Here is an 18,646-nt window from a genome sequence, read left to right as displayed (position 1 = left end):
CCCTTAGGAACATCCGAAAGCAACCAAAAGGGGAGGTGCACAACTAGACCCCACTACGAGTCTATGTACCAAATTTCAACTTTCTAGGACATACCATTTTTGAGTTATGCGAGATACATACGCACATACGCACATACGCACATACATACAGACGTCACGAGAAAAGTCGTTGTAATTACCTCGGTGATGGTCAAAATGGATATTTCGCGTGTCTATACATTCTTAGGCACTTTTCCGCATGTGGTCGAATCGAAAAAAAAACTCAACATTCATTTGGGGGTGAGCAAAATGGAAATTAAGGGCGATTTTTGAGTGAAAATTTTTTCGCGAATACAATACTTCCTTTTTACTTCCTTTTACAAAAAAGGAAGTATTGTATTCGCGAAAAAATTTTCACTCAAAAATCGCCCTTAATTTCCATTTTGCTCACCCCCAAATGAATGTTGAGTTTTTTTTTCGATTCGACCACATGCGGAAAAGTGCCTAAGAATGTATAGACACGCGAAATATCCATTTTGACCATCACCGAGGTAATTACAACGACTTTTCTCGTGACGTCTGTATGTATGTGCGTATGTGTGTATGTGCGTATGTGCGTATGTGCGTATGTGCGTATGTATCTCGCATAACTCAAAAATGGTATGTCCTAGAAAGTTGAAATTTGGTACATAGACTCGTAGTGGGGTCTAGTTGTGCACCTCCCCTTTTGGTTGCTTTCGGATGTTCCTAAGGGGGTCTTTTGCACCTTTTTGGGGGGAAATCATTGTTAATATCAATGCAAACTTAAGTGGTGTTATAATTTGGTAAACACTTGGTGACGTATCGCCAAACTTTTGGTCGCCAAGTTTTTTCGCCAACTTGGCGACGATTTTTTTTTTTTTAAATAACTTGGTATTAACTTGGCCACCGATGGAAATATTTAGAGAGTTAATCATTGAATCACATTAAAATTGCCAATTTTGGGAATGTTAATCTGTACAGAACGTTTTACTTCCTTTTAGATAGTAAAAGAAGTATTGTATTCGCGAAAAAAAAATTCCCTCACATTTCGTCCTAATTTACCATTTTACTCATCCCCGAATGAAAGTTGAGTGATTTGTTTTAACCCTACAGCACGTGCCTAAGAACGTATAGATGCCCGAAATATCCATTTTGACGATCCATAGACAATTACAACGAGTTTTCTCGCGTCGTACGAGTGTATGGGCGCATGCATCTCGCATAACTTAAAAACAGTATGTCGTAAAATGTTGAAGTTTGGGTATCAGCACTAGAGTAGTGCACTAGGGTAGTTCGAAAAAATCGATTTTTCCCTTTTGGAAAGTTGTAGTTTGGTATCCTTAAATAGGGAAAAATAATTAAAAAAAATTAAGTTTACATCTTTATTTTAAATCTGGTTTCAATTTGGCCACTGTTGGGGATATTTAGAGAGTTCACTATTGAATCACATTAAAATTGCCAATAATGGAGAAATAACATTAAATTGGTGTAAAAGGAAGTCATGTGATGCACACATCAGCTCGTTTGTAAAAGGAAGTAAAAAGGAACAAATTAAAGTTCAGGAACTTCCTCTTCACACCCGGTTGAACCTCAAGAAAGTATTCCGTCCTTCATCGCTAAATTTATGAATTTTTGCATTTGCTTTTTTTTTTTTTTTTTAAGGATCAGAATTTTTGATTCTCCCAAAATTTATGTACATACGAAGGCTGTTCAATAAGTAATAAGACTAAATTTATGAAAAATACAGAACAATATTAATCGTCATAATTTACATGGTTTTTTAAGAATACTTTCTACGGGACTAAATGCATTTATTCCAACATTATGTCCTCGTCTTAAACACTTGTGAACATTAAGTTTTTGAGAGTTATTTCAAAGCCGCCTCCGACGAGTTTAGCCATGCTTTGATGCTTTAAAAATGTTTGCCTCGTAATGGTTTTTTAAGTTGAGGGAACATTGAGAACTGACTGATGTAAAATAATTCTGAGATTCCTCTTGATAATAATAGCAGCAGTGTTAATCATTGTCTCTGTGATGGACGTTGAAGGTTGTCCCTCACGTTCAATATCTTCCATATTCTGCTTGCCTTCCTTAATAGCTTTATGCCAGCAAAAAGTACTGACTCTAAACATTGCTTCATCGTCCAAAACTTCACGTATCATATCAGAGATCTCCGATGCTGATTTTTGCAGACGAAAACAAACTTTAATCGCATAACTTTGTTCCAACGACACTTCCATTTTGACAACTGGCTGCGTCTTGTAGGCACCCACGAACAGGCTTCAATTTAAACACGTGATACTTGTACGCGCCAACTACTGGTAGATTTTGTTAATACAGACAACAAGCATTTTTCATGCCACAGAAAGTAACACTCCGATGACTGGTTTTGCGGCAGTAAAATTAGTCTTATTTCTTGTAGGCGCCCGCCAACAGTCTTCAATTTAATCATGTGATACCCAGGAACATGAGCCTGTACGCGCCAACTATCAGTAGGTTTTGTTAATACAGCCAACAGACATTTCTCATGCCACAGGAATTAACATTCCGACGAGTAGTTTCGTGGAGTAAAATTAGTCTTATTACTTATTAAACAGCCTACGCAAATGGCTACTTCTGTATGTAAGGATGTCCGGGGTAATCTTCAAAACAACTGGACCAATTTTAACCCTTTTTTTCACCATATATAGCTACATTATTGGAAAGCAACATAGGCTATAATTTATCCCTAAAAAACTTAATTAAAAAAGGTTATGATGAAAAACAGTAAATTTATGTATTTTTTTGGAGGGGGGGGGGTTAATATATGGGCAAAAAAGCCTATTTTTTCCTATTCTGGGAAAAAGAGTATTTTCAAAATTTCTGTAAGTTTATTACTTACAAACGGGTTTATGAATCAAACATACAATTAGAAATCAGTTACTTAATACATAGGGTGTGTAAATTAAGTAATGAGACTGGCTGCTGAGCGGCGCGCAATTTGCTCCAACGCGCTTTCGACGATTGTGCAATGTAGTGGGAGATATAATGAACCAGACGCACCGCGAAGCAGTCGATTCCGAGCTCTGGTCCAGTGTGTATCGCTTGGGCAACAGACCTCTTAGTCAGATTTTGGTCACAGTGAGAAGAGGACGAAAATGGAGCGTTCGCTGGATCAAAGTTATTCAATTAAATTTTGTGTTCAATTGGGCAAATCGCCAACGGAGATACTTTACCTGACCCAGCAGGCCAACCAGGAGGAAGCTCTATCGCAAGCCCAGGTTTTCTGCTGGCGCAAGGACTTCCGGAGCGGTCGGGAGAGTGCAGATGACAAGGAGAGGGTTGGACGCCCTGTCACAGCAACCACCGACGAAAGTGTGACAAAAGTGAAGCATCTTCTCGAGTCTATAGTCCAGATCCGAATTCACCCGACTTCTTCTTGTTCCCGAAACTCAAGACTCCCTTGATAGGAACCCGTTTTGGGGACATCGACAGCATCCAAGTGACCGTAGCCAAAATGCTAAAGGACATTCCGGGAGCTGACTTCTAGAAGGCCTTCGAAGCGTGGAAATCTCGCTGGCAGCGGTGCGTTGATGCAAGGGGGGGGGATATTTTGAAGAATATTAAATCGCTGTACCGATCGGATGCAAAAAGCATTGATTTTAAAACCTGTATCATTACTTAATTTACACACCCTGTATATATTAATTTCATCGAAATAAGAACATAGTAATAATTAATTATAACGATTCAATTATAAAGTAAGGCAATTTTTCAACTGGCACTGTTTTTTGCAGTGAAAGACTACGTAATAATGTTTCTCGGCTTTTACCATGTAACAAAAATATCGCCATTGAAAGAATCTTTTGTTAAAATGTAAAATAATCCGCTAACTAAATTAGGCAAATCTTAAAACAGCATAAAAACTTCCAATAGTTTTTCTTTGTTCACAACTTCAAATACTGGTCAAGTTTTGCTACTTATTTCGGAAGAAAATATTTAGCATCATTCTGTGATCACCAAAAATATCTCACTATTTTGCAACAATATCATTTTGACGAAAATTAGTGACAGACAGTTTTACAAAGTAGGGAGGGGGGGGGCATTTTCAAAGGTATCCCAAAACAATTACTACAGATTTGGTAACATTTTAATTTGCACCAAGAACCCAGAAAAAATAGAAATTTCTGTGAATAACTAAGGCATGTACAGAGGGGTTATGGGTGGCTACACGTTTAAAAACCGTTTGTATTTCAAAAGCCATATAGAAAACGTTTTAGACTATGTTCGAAAAATAACAATAAGTGATAAATCTTTTCAAATAAGTAAAATTTCATATTTCAGAAATTCTTCAAATTTTCATATGCTTAAATGTCGTACTTTCGTTTCTAACTGAATACTATTTCGTTCTTTATACTTATTGCTGTTTTTCTTTTACGGGTAAGGAAGAAGCTCGATTTTGAATCCCATCAAAGCGGGGTATTTTAAGTTCTTTCATTTAAAACGGAAAACGAATGAAAGTAGCGATTGTTTCTCACAGTTATTACTATGTCCCAGGCAACGCTGGACATTTTTGCTAGTACAATTTACAAAAGACAACAATTTCACAAAATATTTACTTCCGCTGTTGAAAAGTACGTCAGTGATCTTTGTTATGTATTTTCCTTTAAATAGATAAAGAAAGAAAGAGACAATTTTAAATTGTACTTTTTTTTATTTATTTAGTTTAAGAGTGATTGGATACAGTTGCTTAATATATACATATTACAGTGAAATCCCGTTACAACGAATTTCAAGGGACCGCAAATTTTGTTCGTTGTAACGGGAATTTCATTGTAATGGAATTTAAATAATGTAATGGCAGTTATATAGGGACTGAAAATGTAGTTCGTTGAAACGGTTATTTCGTTATATTGGTATTCGTTATAATAGAATTTCACTGTATATACATTTATATTTAAATTACAATCTGTCATTTATGTTTAATAATATCAAAGTTAACTTTCTCCATTTTATGGTTTTTTCAAGTAAGAATAGTGAGAAGGCGGTAATATAGGGTGTCTGTTAACCTCTGGAGGGAGGCGATGAGTTCCAAAAGATTCGGAACCACTGAAACATTTTACGAATTTAAAAGAATCAGGGAGTGATTTGAAAAATAACAAATAATTATTTCATGTTTAACTGAGTGGAAAGTATTACCTTTCTGTGCTTCACAAGATAAAGATATATCAGATTTTTCCCGATAAGGCCCAGCTAACTCTCGAACCTCTTGACCTGAATCATCTCTGATAATTAGTTTTTTTGGAGGCACTAAAAATATAAAAAGAAAATGTGAACTGTTTTTCAAGTAAGCTGATAAATAAATTGTCGTATATATTTGAGCAAACTACATAACATGAGCAAACTATAATCAAATGGCAAACAACAACGTTTTGACGCACAAAATTAGCAGATTACTGCAGACACTTGTTTCGGGGTTACAGGGATTTCAATGCAAAATAGCAAGCTTTTGGGTGCAAAGACATCCGGTAAAAGGTTTACCGGATGTCCAACAGGTTTTACTGGACGTCTTTGCATTCAAAGTATTACTATTTTGCTTTGAAAAAGGGGTTCCTTGTAACCCCGAAATATTTGTCTGCAGTAATCTGTTAATTTTGTTCGTCAAAACGTTGTTACTTTTACACATGTACTTATCTATGCAAAGGCATTTATTTATTTCTAACTATAATCACTTGAATCATTTTATACTTCCTGTTCTTACAGCATTAGAAAACTAATTTAGCGTGACCCAAGGTACCTAGAAAGCCCGGTAACAGCGACGTCGTGACGTGCAAAAAAATCGCAGATGCTTGAAAACGTTTGCACACTTTTTTTTTTAAGTCGGAAGAGAGAAAACCTAAAATTTTGGAAGAAATTAAAAACTGAAATTTCTGCAAACAATGACGTGTGCCGCATTTTCTGCGATATAATCGCAGGTGGTATGTACTTTTAGTCTTCAAGTGCAATATTCTTTTTGGATCCTTTCTCGGTGCTCATTTGAATTTTACGATTAATCTAATGTCGGTTTATCTTGCCGAATACTTTATGATTTTTAATCTGTGTCGCAGGCATCTGAAAGAAACCTACTGCTGGACTAGACAGTAGTACGTGATGTAAATAGTGGTCGAAGAATTATTGTTTATCAAACTACATGTGAATAAAGAAATACCCCTTTTTCACACTAAATTACAATTCGTTGAAAAATGAAAATAATATTCCACTAACATTGCCTTGCGCATCTCTTATATATTTGTAATTCATTCATATTATTATTTTTTGTTTCATGAAGTTCCTATTTTCTCTTATGTGTCTAATTTTAAATTTTGCAACATAAGCAAATAATTTCATTTCTATATACGTAAAATATACGTAAAATTTTAAGAAAACTCTATCTCAATTTTTAATTGCCTTCTTATAAATAAAGGAACTTACGTAATCCAATAATTTAGTTCCGATAATTGTTTTGTTTGTTTAAAAAATCGATTACCCACCAGCTGAAATCGAAATTCTCCGTAGGATTGTTATAAAAATATAATTTAAAGCTATGTAATTAATAGAGAATCCCAATTATATTTCTTATTATTCTGAACAATACCAGTAATTTATACTTAATAGTTGATTTCATTTAAAAAGAAGATTGCTTTGAGCAAATAGAGAGAGAGAACTAGATTTAAACTCATGGAACTGCAGTATTTCTGTCATAAAAGAGCGAAATTTTGATTAGGTTACATCCCAACGATACAAATTCTGCTTAATCCATCTTATGTCTTCATTCAAATGTACACTCAGTTTGTTGTTTAAATTTTCAATTTAAATTTCATTAGTGAAATATTACTCCGATTTTTCATACTCCTTCAGTAAAAGTCTATTATCTAATCATTTACGTACTACTAAAACTAATTGAATTTATGTTTTAAATTTTATACACCTAAATGGTTTATAAGCTTAGTTGTTGCATTTTTATTTGAAGATAACAATTTTTATTTATTTATTTATTTTTTTATACTGACTAAATCAGTAGGGAAATAGAAAACTAAGATCAACAGTTTTACTTAAGAAAGATTACGAAGCAGTTATCAATTCCCTATTTAACTATTTGCATGAGTTAATGTAATATTGCACAGAAAATACAACAATGCAATATTTAGTGTTAAACAAGTGATTTAATTTTTTGCATTCGTAGTTTAAAACCTTGAATAAGTAAGTAAAATAATAGCACATAAGGATTTTTTTTAATAGCAAAACTTTCAATCAATTTTAAAACACCGGTTTTTCATAACTTTTTGAAAAACCGGTATTTTAACTTTTAAGTGCTGCAAAAAAAAATTGTTTGTTTGGCTTCACAAATGCAATGGTGTTTTCATTGAAGTTGGAGCTTGGAGCTTTGACACAGTTTTTACTCTATTAACATGTTCGGCACATTTTGTCAGTAAAACGGGAGGGGGACGATTTATATTATGATGAATGCATTCTACCGCAGTGGTGAATGCAGATACTGCAAAGCAATAGGAACAAAAGTGTGCAAGAAGGCTAATTCTAAAGTAATCGCCATTTCATTTATGGAATGGCAGAATTTATGTTTTGTACAGAAGTTTCTACAAAGCTACTCAATTATACTCGAAATCTGGTGATTCATGATCAGTGTGTCTCAACCTGAGGTCAACGATCAGATTTCATTTGATCCTTGATCAGCTAGTGGAAGCTAATCTATATCATTTTTATAGTTGTAATTAAATTTATTAAAGAAAACTTTTGGATTCATCTCATTTCACTTATTGTTATTGATGTGAAAATATTATTTCCATCGTATAGGTGGTGCATTTAGGATTCGGAAAGGTACAAAGTGATCCTCAGTCAGGTCTGGATCTGTGTACCCGCAGACCCCGCAGTGAGGAGGGGCGCCTAAGACCTATTAACGTTGCAAATATACACTGCTGGACTCTGGGGAGAGGCCCTACAGATTTTTTGCAGGTGGACCCAACATTTTCAAATCCGGGCCTGTCCTCAGTAGTGAAAATGTTGAGAATCACTGATTTAGATGATAAACATAATGCAAATACCAAAATGACTAAATAAGGCTTTATCAAAGATAGTTACATCGTATTTTGAACTAAATTTAAGCTCAAATGATACTCATTAGTCTTACCAACAACAATTAGATTGACTTTCGTAAGCTCCGTCGCTGACCACTGATAATCAACACGGCAGAAGTAATTCCCACTGTCTTCTTCCCTGAGGTAGTCCAGCTGTAGATAAGGCGTTTCAGCGGTAATATAAAATTGCACTCGATCACTGTAAGTTTCGTTTCGAATGTGAGATGCTTCGCCAAGAGGGCGACTTCGAGCGTCCAGCGTGTACAGAGCAGTGACGCCATCGTTCTTGTACCAAAAGATGAACTCGACGGTGTCGTCTTTCTTCTGAAGAACGTTGCAAGGCATTTTGGCGCTGCTGTCTACCATGGCTTCAAGAAATACCTCGGGAAGAACTGTAACAGAAATTATTTCATTTAAGAGGTACTTGATAAAAATTTTCACACATTTATATAAATTCTAGGGAGAGGTCTGTGTACATTGAGCTGTCTTTTTTCATTGCACAAAAACGGTCATGGAATTATTCAAAAGTAATAAAACTGGTATCATCTCACTGTTATACTGCATATCATTCTATTGATATCAGTATTATTAAATAAATAATAAAATCTGCAACAAAAAAAATCAAATGCTCCTAGGTACCAGACATCAATGTACCTAAGACAATTCCAATAACTCAGGGTTTAAGCCATCATGAATGGGTAACAACCACACATAGATTCTATAAAAAGTAACAATACCAACACATAGCATTGATTCCTTACATATTAACTATTTATCACTAGTAACTAGTGTTTTAAATTACAATGTGATACATTTTTAGTGCATTTTCAGTACCTGGAAATCCAAAAGTCGATCTATTTGCAAAAAAACGATGCGGTTGTCACAGAACTACCATGACTAAAAAATACGGTATTTTATTTGTAATGAACAGAAAAATATAATATTAGCTACATTTTTGCCCAAGAGATGGCTCTAGAGCTGAATCAATGGCCCTTTTTTCTTCGAGGAGCTGCATGGTGACGCATTCCAAAGTTTTTCTGACAGAACATACATGAACATAACGAAAAAAAAATCATCCCTGATTTACGAGAAAGGCAAATACCTCATTCAATAATATTCATGCAGGACAGAGGACATAGCTTATCCTGTTAGGACGCTTCTAAGGAGACATTTCTGGACTGCTATGTTCTTCTTCTATGTTCTCTGCGTGAAGGGCCTCCATGATCTCGAGATTTTGCACCTTGCTTTACACCTTTACTTTTGACTTTCGGGCTGTCTAAAAATTCACGTGTATATACTGAACCTACTTCTTTGGCCAATTTTAAGGAAGCAATATGCCATCATGTGTGAGGTTTAACCGTTGAATTGCTTTTTAACACTGTGCAGGGTATTTTCTGTTGTCTGACAGCTGTAATAAATAATGATTGGAAGCACATTGAACAACTGTTTTTTGAAGCATTGTTATAAATCAAAATCAGTTTTACTGTGGTATAACTTCATTAACTCTACTTCAGTCCCACCATTTGTCTACAAACAAAGCTAACATAAAATTTAGTTTTTTTTTTTTTTTTCTAAACCATGAACAAATATCCCTCAAGTTTCTGAACATTTCTGCTCAAACTGCACAGTTTTATATTTTTATTGTAAATAGTTTGGTAAAACTATTAGGTTTGAAGACGTCTGCTGAATTTTAGATCACATTAGTTTCATAAGTTATTTAATATTATCATTTAAAATCAATTCTTCTGACAGTTAACTTTAAATATTGTCGCTCTGTTACTTTTATGAAAACAATTTCAATATTAAAACATGCGGACTTACGTACAATGCGACTAAGTAGTTTAACCTAGATTTAACAATAGATGATTTTATACAATATGTTTTTACTGTAAAATTGACTCGGAGAGAAACTTGTTTAATGTATAATTTAGTACCTGCTTGATGCGTTAAGCAAAACAGTAAACTAAAATTCAAAAGAAAGCTTTCGACAGATCTACATAACAAAAAAGAATGCGTTAGAAAATTTTACTTCAGACTGTATTATAGCATTTTGCCCTCTTAACTTGCCTCAAAGTTCTCCTTAAAGACATAAAAGATGCTAAGAAAACAGCAATTGAGGCAGTGAAAAGCAAAGGGATGTAAGTGCAAAAATTAAAAATTTCGGGATAACCTGTACAAATGGTTGAACTTCTCTGTTTCACGGCAAAAGAGAGAACTATTTGCTTTGTTAGATGCTTCTATACAGCAGTACTTAGAAATTAATTTCAATGAATACCTTACCTAAAATCTGAACTTCAAATGCGTTTTTCTCAAAACTTTAAAAACTCCACTTACATTAATTTACTTCTCACTGCCACAATTAATGCATTTTAACTTATTAAAATGAATAATAAAATTTAGAATTCACTACATTTCAAACAAAGTGGGTCAACCCTGGATGCATGATAGCTTTAGGCACGTGAGATCATCTTACATTTATAGAGGTTGAATGAATACTCAAAAATAATTTCTAACAAACTTTGCCAAATTATTTTTTGTGTTCCTTTACAAACAGTTCGAAAGTTAAGACTTTTACATATAAATACGTTCATCTATTTTTAATATGCTTATATTCTTAGAATTTTGTAAGTTTCGTGCAAAAAATCTCCATCCAGCTCTGTACCGTGGCTTTCGGAAAAAGAGAAAAATTACTAAAGAAAATTAATCTACTTAATGGGGATATTTGGAAAGCCTAAATTTTGCTTCGAGGAAAACGTAAGAAATAGTTCATCGTAATAAATGAATAAGGCAACAATTTAATTTTCTATATACATAAAATTTGATTAGAATCTTTATTTCCCTCCTCTTTATTAATGCAATTTTCTGTTATTTTGTTGATTATAACTTAAGTCGCCTTTTCTTTGTTCAAAAGAATCTCCATCTTTTCAGTATACGTCATTTGTATAAATTAAAATTGCACTAGGCTCACTTTTTAAGTGGTGGAAGCAACGTTTATAATTTATATCCATTTCTGTGAAATTAAAAAAAAGATCGCAGAATGGGAAAAAATGCATATGACGGAAACCTTAATTTTTTTTTTCATTCAAAGCATACAGTTAAGAGCTTATATTTCTGGTGTTTCCAAAAATACCCGTTTAACTGCCATTTAGTACCATTTAAATAAAACTGAACGACTATATTATACACTAGTGGTACCCGCACGGCTTTGCCCGTAATAGAAAAATTAATAGGTCTTTTGGTTCGCCTGTATATTTACAAATAATGTATGGTGAATTTTCTCGCCAATTGGCTTCTGCCCATGTTACGGTTCCACGTTATGATAATTTTGTACTTCGCCAATTGGCTTGTATCTATGTTACCGTTCCACGTTATGATAATTTCGTATCTCGCCAAATGGCTTGTGCCCATGTTATGGTTCCACGTTATGATAATTTCGTAATTTACTCGTTCATCTTATGATCCTTTTGTTTCTTAAAATTGGAATAGAAAAAGAACCACATCGAATTTTTGAAAAATCGCTTCGAGGTGCACACCCCCATGCTACAAACTAACTTTGTACCAAATTTCATTAAAATCGGTCGAACGGTCTAGGCGCTATGCACGTCACAGACATCCTACAGACATCCTCCGGACAGAGAGACTTTCAGCTTTATTATTAGTAAAGAAGATATAAAGGAAGGAAAACTAGATTTTAAAATTTAGAGAAGCTCTGCCTAAATATTTTGAACTCTTTATGATTATCCTGTAAAAATTGATGATTAGGTTTGATTTAATTTTAATCACTTAAAAAACCCCGACATCTTTTTTTTTTCATATTTTAAAAATTTATATTACAAACAAACAAAAAAATTAATTTTTTCTTGTTACAGAAGAATATAACTTTTTATGTACCTTTGAGTGGTGATATGGCCCACTTGTCACCTGGCATTAGTTTTTGAGAAATCGACCAAATGACAGTGATACTTATTGTAGATTAACGAACTAGATGTTAACACCACTTTCTAGGAAAATATTTACTGCCGTAATCTGTTTTTAGGGTTTGAAACGCGTGTTCCTATTTATTTCAGTAAGGTAAGTTTTTAACAATTGGGAAATTTCATTTTAATAAGCGTATCAATTGTTGTGCAAAATACCTGACGAAGACTCCAGCTATGTTAGATCCTTGTTTAATTGCATGAATGTTATGAAAAATATGGATGTTTATTGCAATTAAATTTTCAAAAAAATCCGGAAACAATATTTAAATAGTACAAAGTAACCTAAAATTCCTCGAAATATTTAAAAAGTCCTTAAAAATAGCAAATTAATCATAAAAAAATGAAAGAAAAAATACAAAATAAAAATTACTTCGAGACTTCGGGCTAAATGGTAGGGAGTTAAGAGTGATAAAGACACGTTCCCACATTTCATATTTTTATGTCGAACAAAGTTTTTTTTTAAGAAAGTCATAAATAACTAAATGATTATTTAAAAAATAATTGAAAAGGACTGTTATGAATAAATCAATGTAGATCTTGGTCTGACTACCCCTAAAACTTTATGAGAAAATGATATCATTTTAATAAATCATCGTTTGTTCGAAAGATTTTGCTCAAGATCACTTTTCCTAACGTGCTATGCGGAAATTCCGAAAGGTTTTGGGCGAAAAGGTAGCTAGTTGATGGTGATAAAGACATGTTGCCACATTTCCTTTCGTAATTCGAGCAATATTTTTTTAACCTTTGAAAAATTAAAAAACACTTAACATTAGCGCCGACTGGGATAGTCCGAAACGAATGGTGAAATTGCTTCAAACAATGTTTTTTACTAAGGGTCTTTTAAGTAGAATATCAAAGAAAAGCAAAAAAAGAAAGAATGAAAATGATTTTTTTTTTAATTTGGTATTCTGAAAAAAAGGGGGGTTCTTTTGAATATTTCAAAAATATTATCATTAGCTATTCAGAAGAAATCTTAAGCATTTATGAATCCTAAACAAAAGAACGATTTTATTTTAACAAGCCTTATCAGAAAGAACATACGCTGCAGATTATGTGCAAAAAAGTTTTTCAATTTGTTTCAGAGAAACATAGCATTAACGCGAAAGAGAAGTTAAGAAGCATATCTAAATACGGAACTAATGATCGGATTAAACTCGAACGAATTTGAAAAGTGTCTTTCATACATTTTTTAACTTGCTATTTTTTAAATTTTGTTTTCCACTAAAAAGACATAATCTGTCTTCAAAAAAAAAAAAGAAAGGAAGAAAAAGAAATTGGGAAAAGTTATATTAAAAAACATTTATTAAACATTATGACTAATAAATTCTAAGGGAATGTGTATCAATAATACCACACATTTTTCCAGCATATTAGAAATTCTCCCCCTCCCCCTTTTGTCACAAAGGGCCACACCTTACCTTACCCCCTCCCGCGTCACATGTGACGTCATATTACGGAGCCATATTGTTACAAAAGAGGGTTTTATTTCAAGCAAAATGAGTAACGTCACAATTCTTGTTGCCCCCCCCCCCCCTCTATCCTTGTTACAAACTGTCACCAATGCACAACCTCCCCTCCTCCTCCTCCCTGTCAAAGCGTGACAACATTTAATGAACGAACCTTAAGCCAACTGAGGAGACATTTTTACTAATTTTGAGAAATTGCGGTAGAAACCTTTTTGCTAAAATATGAATAAAATAATAGAAAAGTAAGACAGAAATTTAAGGTATTAGAAAACGCTCTTGGCTATTTATGCTTAATTTACGTTGTTTCATCCTTTTACTGGTAAGATCATTTAATTCTGAAGAAACACCATAACTCCCCCCCCCCCCCCCACACCAACCAAACTGTTTCTAACTGAAAAAATTTACTTATTCAGTACCAGCTACGTTTAATACAATATTTTTGCTGGGATAATGAACTTCTAAAAGTCTTTTCTTGTTTTTAAAAGAAAACTAAACACATTAAACTCTTGCTACTTTATAAAGATTAATGTAACTCTCTGATTTAAATATCCACCAATTTATAATAACGCCGACTCTTAATTTTCTCATATCCGTTATAATCTCAAGAGGTTTTAAGAAGTGGTGATTATAGAGGATTAAATAAATTAACCCAGCAGGCTTCATCGTTGAATCCTGGTTAATAGCGTAGAACTTGCTAAGAGTTCCACGGATAATTACCAAAAATACTTGGCAAATTACTTGGAACAATTTTTCGCAGTGAATTAGTAGAAAATGCGTAGCATTTTACAGCATTTTAAAAAGAAAATTAGCTTTATGAAATTTCTTAAAGTTAAGAGGACACTTTAGTATGTAACAGCTTTTTAGTATATTGTGAAAAATATCATCTGACATTTAAGAGTAGTTTTATTTTTAAATATGAAATGGATTTTTTCTATTTGCAGTTCAAGAGCTTGGATACGTCACTTTGAGATGATTTTTAAATAATACAAAGAGGTGAAACATTGCAATTTGAGGCGAACAAGGCAGATGTCTGATTGGACAGGTGTAAGTGGGTGGAGCTTAGTTTTACCTTTTGAAGCAGCAATTGGCCCAAGACTGCAGCGTCTTCAACAATTTATTGGAATCGAGAATTGCAGCACTAATTGCTTTTTCTATCAAAACCAATACAACAGAATAAAAAGTGAAATAAAACACTTTTGCAAAGAAAAAAGGGTTTCGAAAAGTAATGGACGCGGACAGAGAAACAATTAAAATATTAATAAAACAAAGCACACTTTCTTTTGAAAAATATTATTTTTATTTAAATACAATAATACTGACGACAAAGTGCGTATTATGAAATGTTTGGTGAGTAAAAATACGTTTAGAAAAGCAACAGAAAAATAATAAAAATATTTTTTGGAGCAATCTCAACTCATTTTTTTAAATGAAAATTCGTATTTCTTATCAAAAACAATAAAATTGATAAAGTATAACCAAACTTTTATTCAAGAAAAAAAGGCATTTTCAAACTAAATAAAGAGTTTTCATACCTACTGAAAAATAATAAAACTCACTTTCTGCTTTTATCAGTTTTATTCACTAAGTGGGTAAACTTTTTTACAAAAAAAAAAAAAAAATCACACTAAATGAGGAATTATCAAACCTGCAGAAAAACGATAAAATAATTACGAAAATAAGGCTCACTTTTTGTATTTATTAGTTTTATTAACTATGTAAATAAAACTGATCGAGTACAATAAAACTTTTTTCTAAAGAAGAAATAAAAAATAAAAACATTTTAAAACTAAATGAGAAGTCATCAAACCTACGGTAAAATAATAAATAAATTATGAAAATAAGGCTCCCTTTCTGTCTTTTTCAGTTTTATTCACTACGTAAAAAACTGATACAGTGCAATAAAACTTTTATAAAAGAAAAGAAAAAGCATTTTCTAATTCAATGATGAGTTATCAAACCTACAGAAAAATAATAAAATAATTACAAAAATAGGGCTCACTTTCTGTCTTTATCACTTTTATTTACTACGTAAATAAAACTGACAAAGTACAATAAAACTTTTATAAAAGAAAAAAATAAGCATTTTCTAATTCAATGATGAGTTATCAAACCTACAGAAAAATAATAAAATAATTACAAAAATAGGGCTCACTTTCTGTCTTTATCACTTTTATTTACTACGTAAATAAAACTTACAAAGTACAATAAAACTTTTATAAAAGAAAAAAATAAGCATTTTCTAATTCAATGATGAGTTATCAAACCTACAGAAAAATAATAAAATAATTAAAAAATAGAGCTCACTTTCTGTCTTTATCACTTTTATTTACTACGTAAATAAAACTGACAAAGTACAATAAAACTTTTATATAAAAGAAAAAAAAATATTTTCAAACTAAATGAGGAGTTATCAAACCTACGGAAAAATTTTAAAATAATTGAGAAAATACGGATTACTTTCTGTTGTTCTGTGGAACATTTTAGTTTTATTCAAACGCAATAAAATCATTAACAAAATATAATAATACGTAAGAACAAATGATAATATATTTAGAAAACTAACAAAAGCTCAACTAAACTGACAGAAAATTAATGATAATGAAATAAGTCACACTTTCTTCACATCTATGGAAGATCTTAGTTTCAAAAACGTTTGAAGTAACAGTGAGATAAAAGAAGCCTTTCGCTTACGCAAAAGCCCGTAACAAAGTCAGAATGAGTCTTGCATACAAATGCATCATAAAACGTAATTAATTTTACCTAACCAATCTGATTGTTCTCTCCACTTAATATTCAAAACGCCTTTCAAACTTTCTGCAAATATATTCACGGACACAGCTGTTCTGAAAATATTCTCCGAAAGAATATGTTCAGGCCCCAATCGTGCATATTAACTGTAATAATGCTTCGGCAAAACACTTGTGGTTTCACTACAATACCGCGAATAGCTTTCAGAAGAAAAGAAAAAAAAAAAGGACACGACGGGTTAAGCTGAAATTTAGCAGTTAACCTTTAAGATAATTCCAATTCTAAGCTCGGCTGAATATTGCTCCAGGCCACAAGTCATACATAATCTAATTAAAGAATATTATATGCATCGAAAACTCGTGGATCAATATTTGTCCATACAGAAATGGAACAATTTCCGATATCTGGTCCTCATCAAATATTAAAGCGTTAAGGATTCAACGAGAAAAGTTCGATATTTGTTTGCGAGCAGTATGGGATGTATTGATTTCTCAAACTTAAAACGAGCTCTCTTTGGATATCAAATGCTTTTTTTTTTTAAATAATGGCCTCTGTTACAGAATGATTGTATCGTACTAGTTTAAAGTTCAAATTGTTTCGCGATAATTATTTTGTGTTTACATGAATAGATATATTTTTAAAAAAATAAGCTTATATATGGGCGCGGTTTTAAATTCTTTTGTAAATATTATAATTAAAACGTTCGACGGGAATTTATTTGCCAATTTGGAGCAATGAACGATCAATTTATGATAAAATACACAGTTTATAAAAATTTCTTGTTTGGTAGAACAACTCAAATTTTCTTTTACGTGGTTATAACCTTACATGTTCCCTATACAATCACACAAAATATGAAAATGTATTGTATTTAAACCTTTTTTAATAAAAAAAATATATTATTTCAGCCCAAATTTTTCCAGCCCTCGTTTTGAGTCTAAAAAAAGAATATTCTCAAAATAAACTAAACAACACTCAACACATCTGGGATAATAGAAGGTACTTCTATAATTTAAAAGTGATGAAATGTAAGCTATAAATGGCCTCGCGAAAGATGTTAACAAATTAGAGGCCTTGATTGTGACCTTATTTCCAATCCTCAAGCAGTAGCTTACATATGTTACAGCCAAAACCCGAAATCGGCCCAGTTCGTGAATTGGTCAGCCGATTCGAATTGGCTAAAGTTGCTGTAAACTTAATCGTCAGTGTCCGATCGTTTCCTTATTTCCGAATTTGGTCGGACAATTCGCAAAATGGTTTAGAACGATCGGTCAAAGTAAGAAAAAAGAAATCAAGAGCAAATTGCTTTACATCCTACAAATAGAAATGGTGTTTTTTTTCTTTCTTTTTTTATTTCCTAAGTACAATTGTTTCAGAAACGAATTCAAATATAAGTGATACGTCTGAAATACAAATAACCTTGTGATACATAAAATTTTATCTCTTGGTTATCAGTTCTCATATTAAGGTCATAGTAAAAATTATTCGATGAACGTATATGCAGTAACAACGTGATAGCGTGAAGAAGATAAGATCAATGCACCATTATTACTGAGGGGTTTGACCAAGGATTCCCAGCAACATCGCGAAATGGCCAACCAAAGTAGAGTAGACAATATTAATGGCAAGTACGCTCTTCGGACTTTGATCAAACCTCTTGCCCAAAACGCAAATTGCCTGGCCAATTCGCGTGTTCCGTGAACTGGTCGAACTTCGGGCTTTGTCCATAATATCTCTACATAGTATAAAATGAAGTCCCCAAAAAGCGTCTGTGTGTTTGAACTCGCAAAACTCGAGAACTACCCGGTCGATTGCGCTAAAATTTTCAGTTTGTTCCTTTAAGTCCTGAAAAGGTTTGCAGACCAGTTCGAATAAAATTTGATGAATTTTTTTATTCTAATTTACGTTCAATTTTCACAAAAATTCTCAAATATGAGGGTGAAAAATTACTTGCACATATTAATATTACATATCGTTGGAAAGGGAAGAATTTTCCGCGTTCTACGCAATTTGTTCCAACGCTCTAACTTAATTGCGGCGGGAGTTATTTACGTTTTTAGCTCGAATTTGTTTAGGCTTAGCTAAAATTTAGGCACTACTTTCTTCATTAAATTTATCAATAAAAAGTGAAGGAATTGTCCTACAGTTTTTTTTTTTGACAAATTGATCATTGAAAAGAGCTACCTTTCTTACTTCAGATCTAACGCGACCTATGGTCGGAAGTTTAACCCTCTATCTCCATTAGAAAAAAAGTTACAAGCGAATTAAATGAAGTTCAAAAATCTGTTCTCTATTCAAGTTTTTAACCATTTTATTTTGCGTTTCTATGGTAACGCTTTTTGAA

The 18,646-nt window shown here is 32.8% G+C and overlaps 1 protein-coding gene across 1 annotated transcript in view; it reads right to left on the bottom strand.

Moving 5' to 3' along the window:
* Nucleotides 1–18,646, bottom strand: part of LOC129223923 (hemicentin-2-like) — a 94,362-nt gene that overhangs the window by 22,232 nt on the left and 53,484 nt on the right. The window contains exons 3-4 of the mRNA XM_054858303.1: nucleotides 8,165–8,503; nucleotides 5,179–5,289 (exon numbers count right to left, since the gene is read on the bottom strand). Coding sequence (XP_054714278.1) covers nucleotides 5,179–5,289; nucleotides 8,165–8,503 — 450 coding nt within the window. The remainder of the gene's footprint in view (nucleotides 1–5,178; nucleotides 5,290–8,164; nucleotides 8,504–18,646) is intronic.

The sequence above is a fragment of the Uloborus diversus genome, chromosome 6, assembly GCF_026930045.1.
Source record: "Uloborus diversus isolate 005 chromosome 6, Udiv.v.3.1, whole genome shotgun sequence".
NCBI classification, from domain to species: domain Eukaryota; kingdom Metazoa; phylum Arthropoda; class Arachnida; order Araneae; family Uloboridae; genus Uloborus; species Uloborus diversus.
The sequence above is the reverse complement of the archived record's forward strand: the minus strand, read 5'-3'. Positions and strand labels throughout refer to the sequence as shown.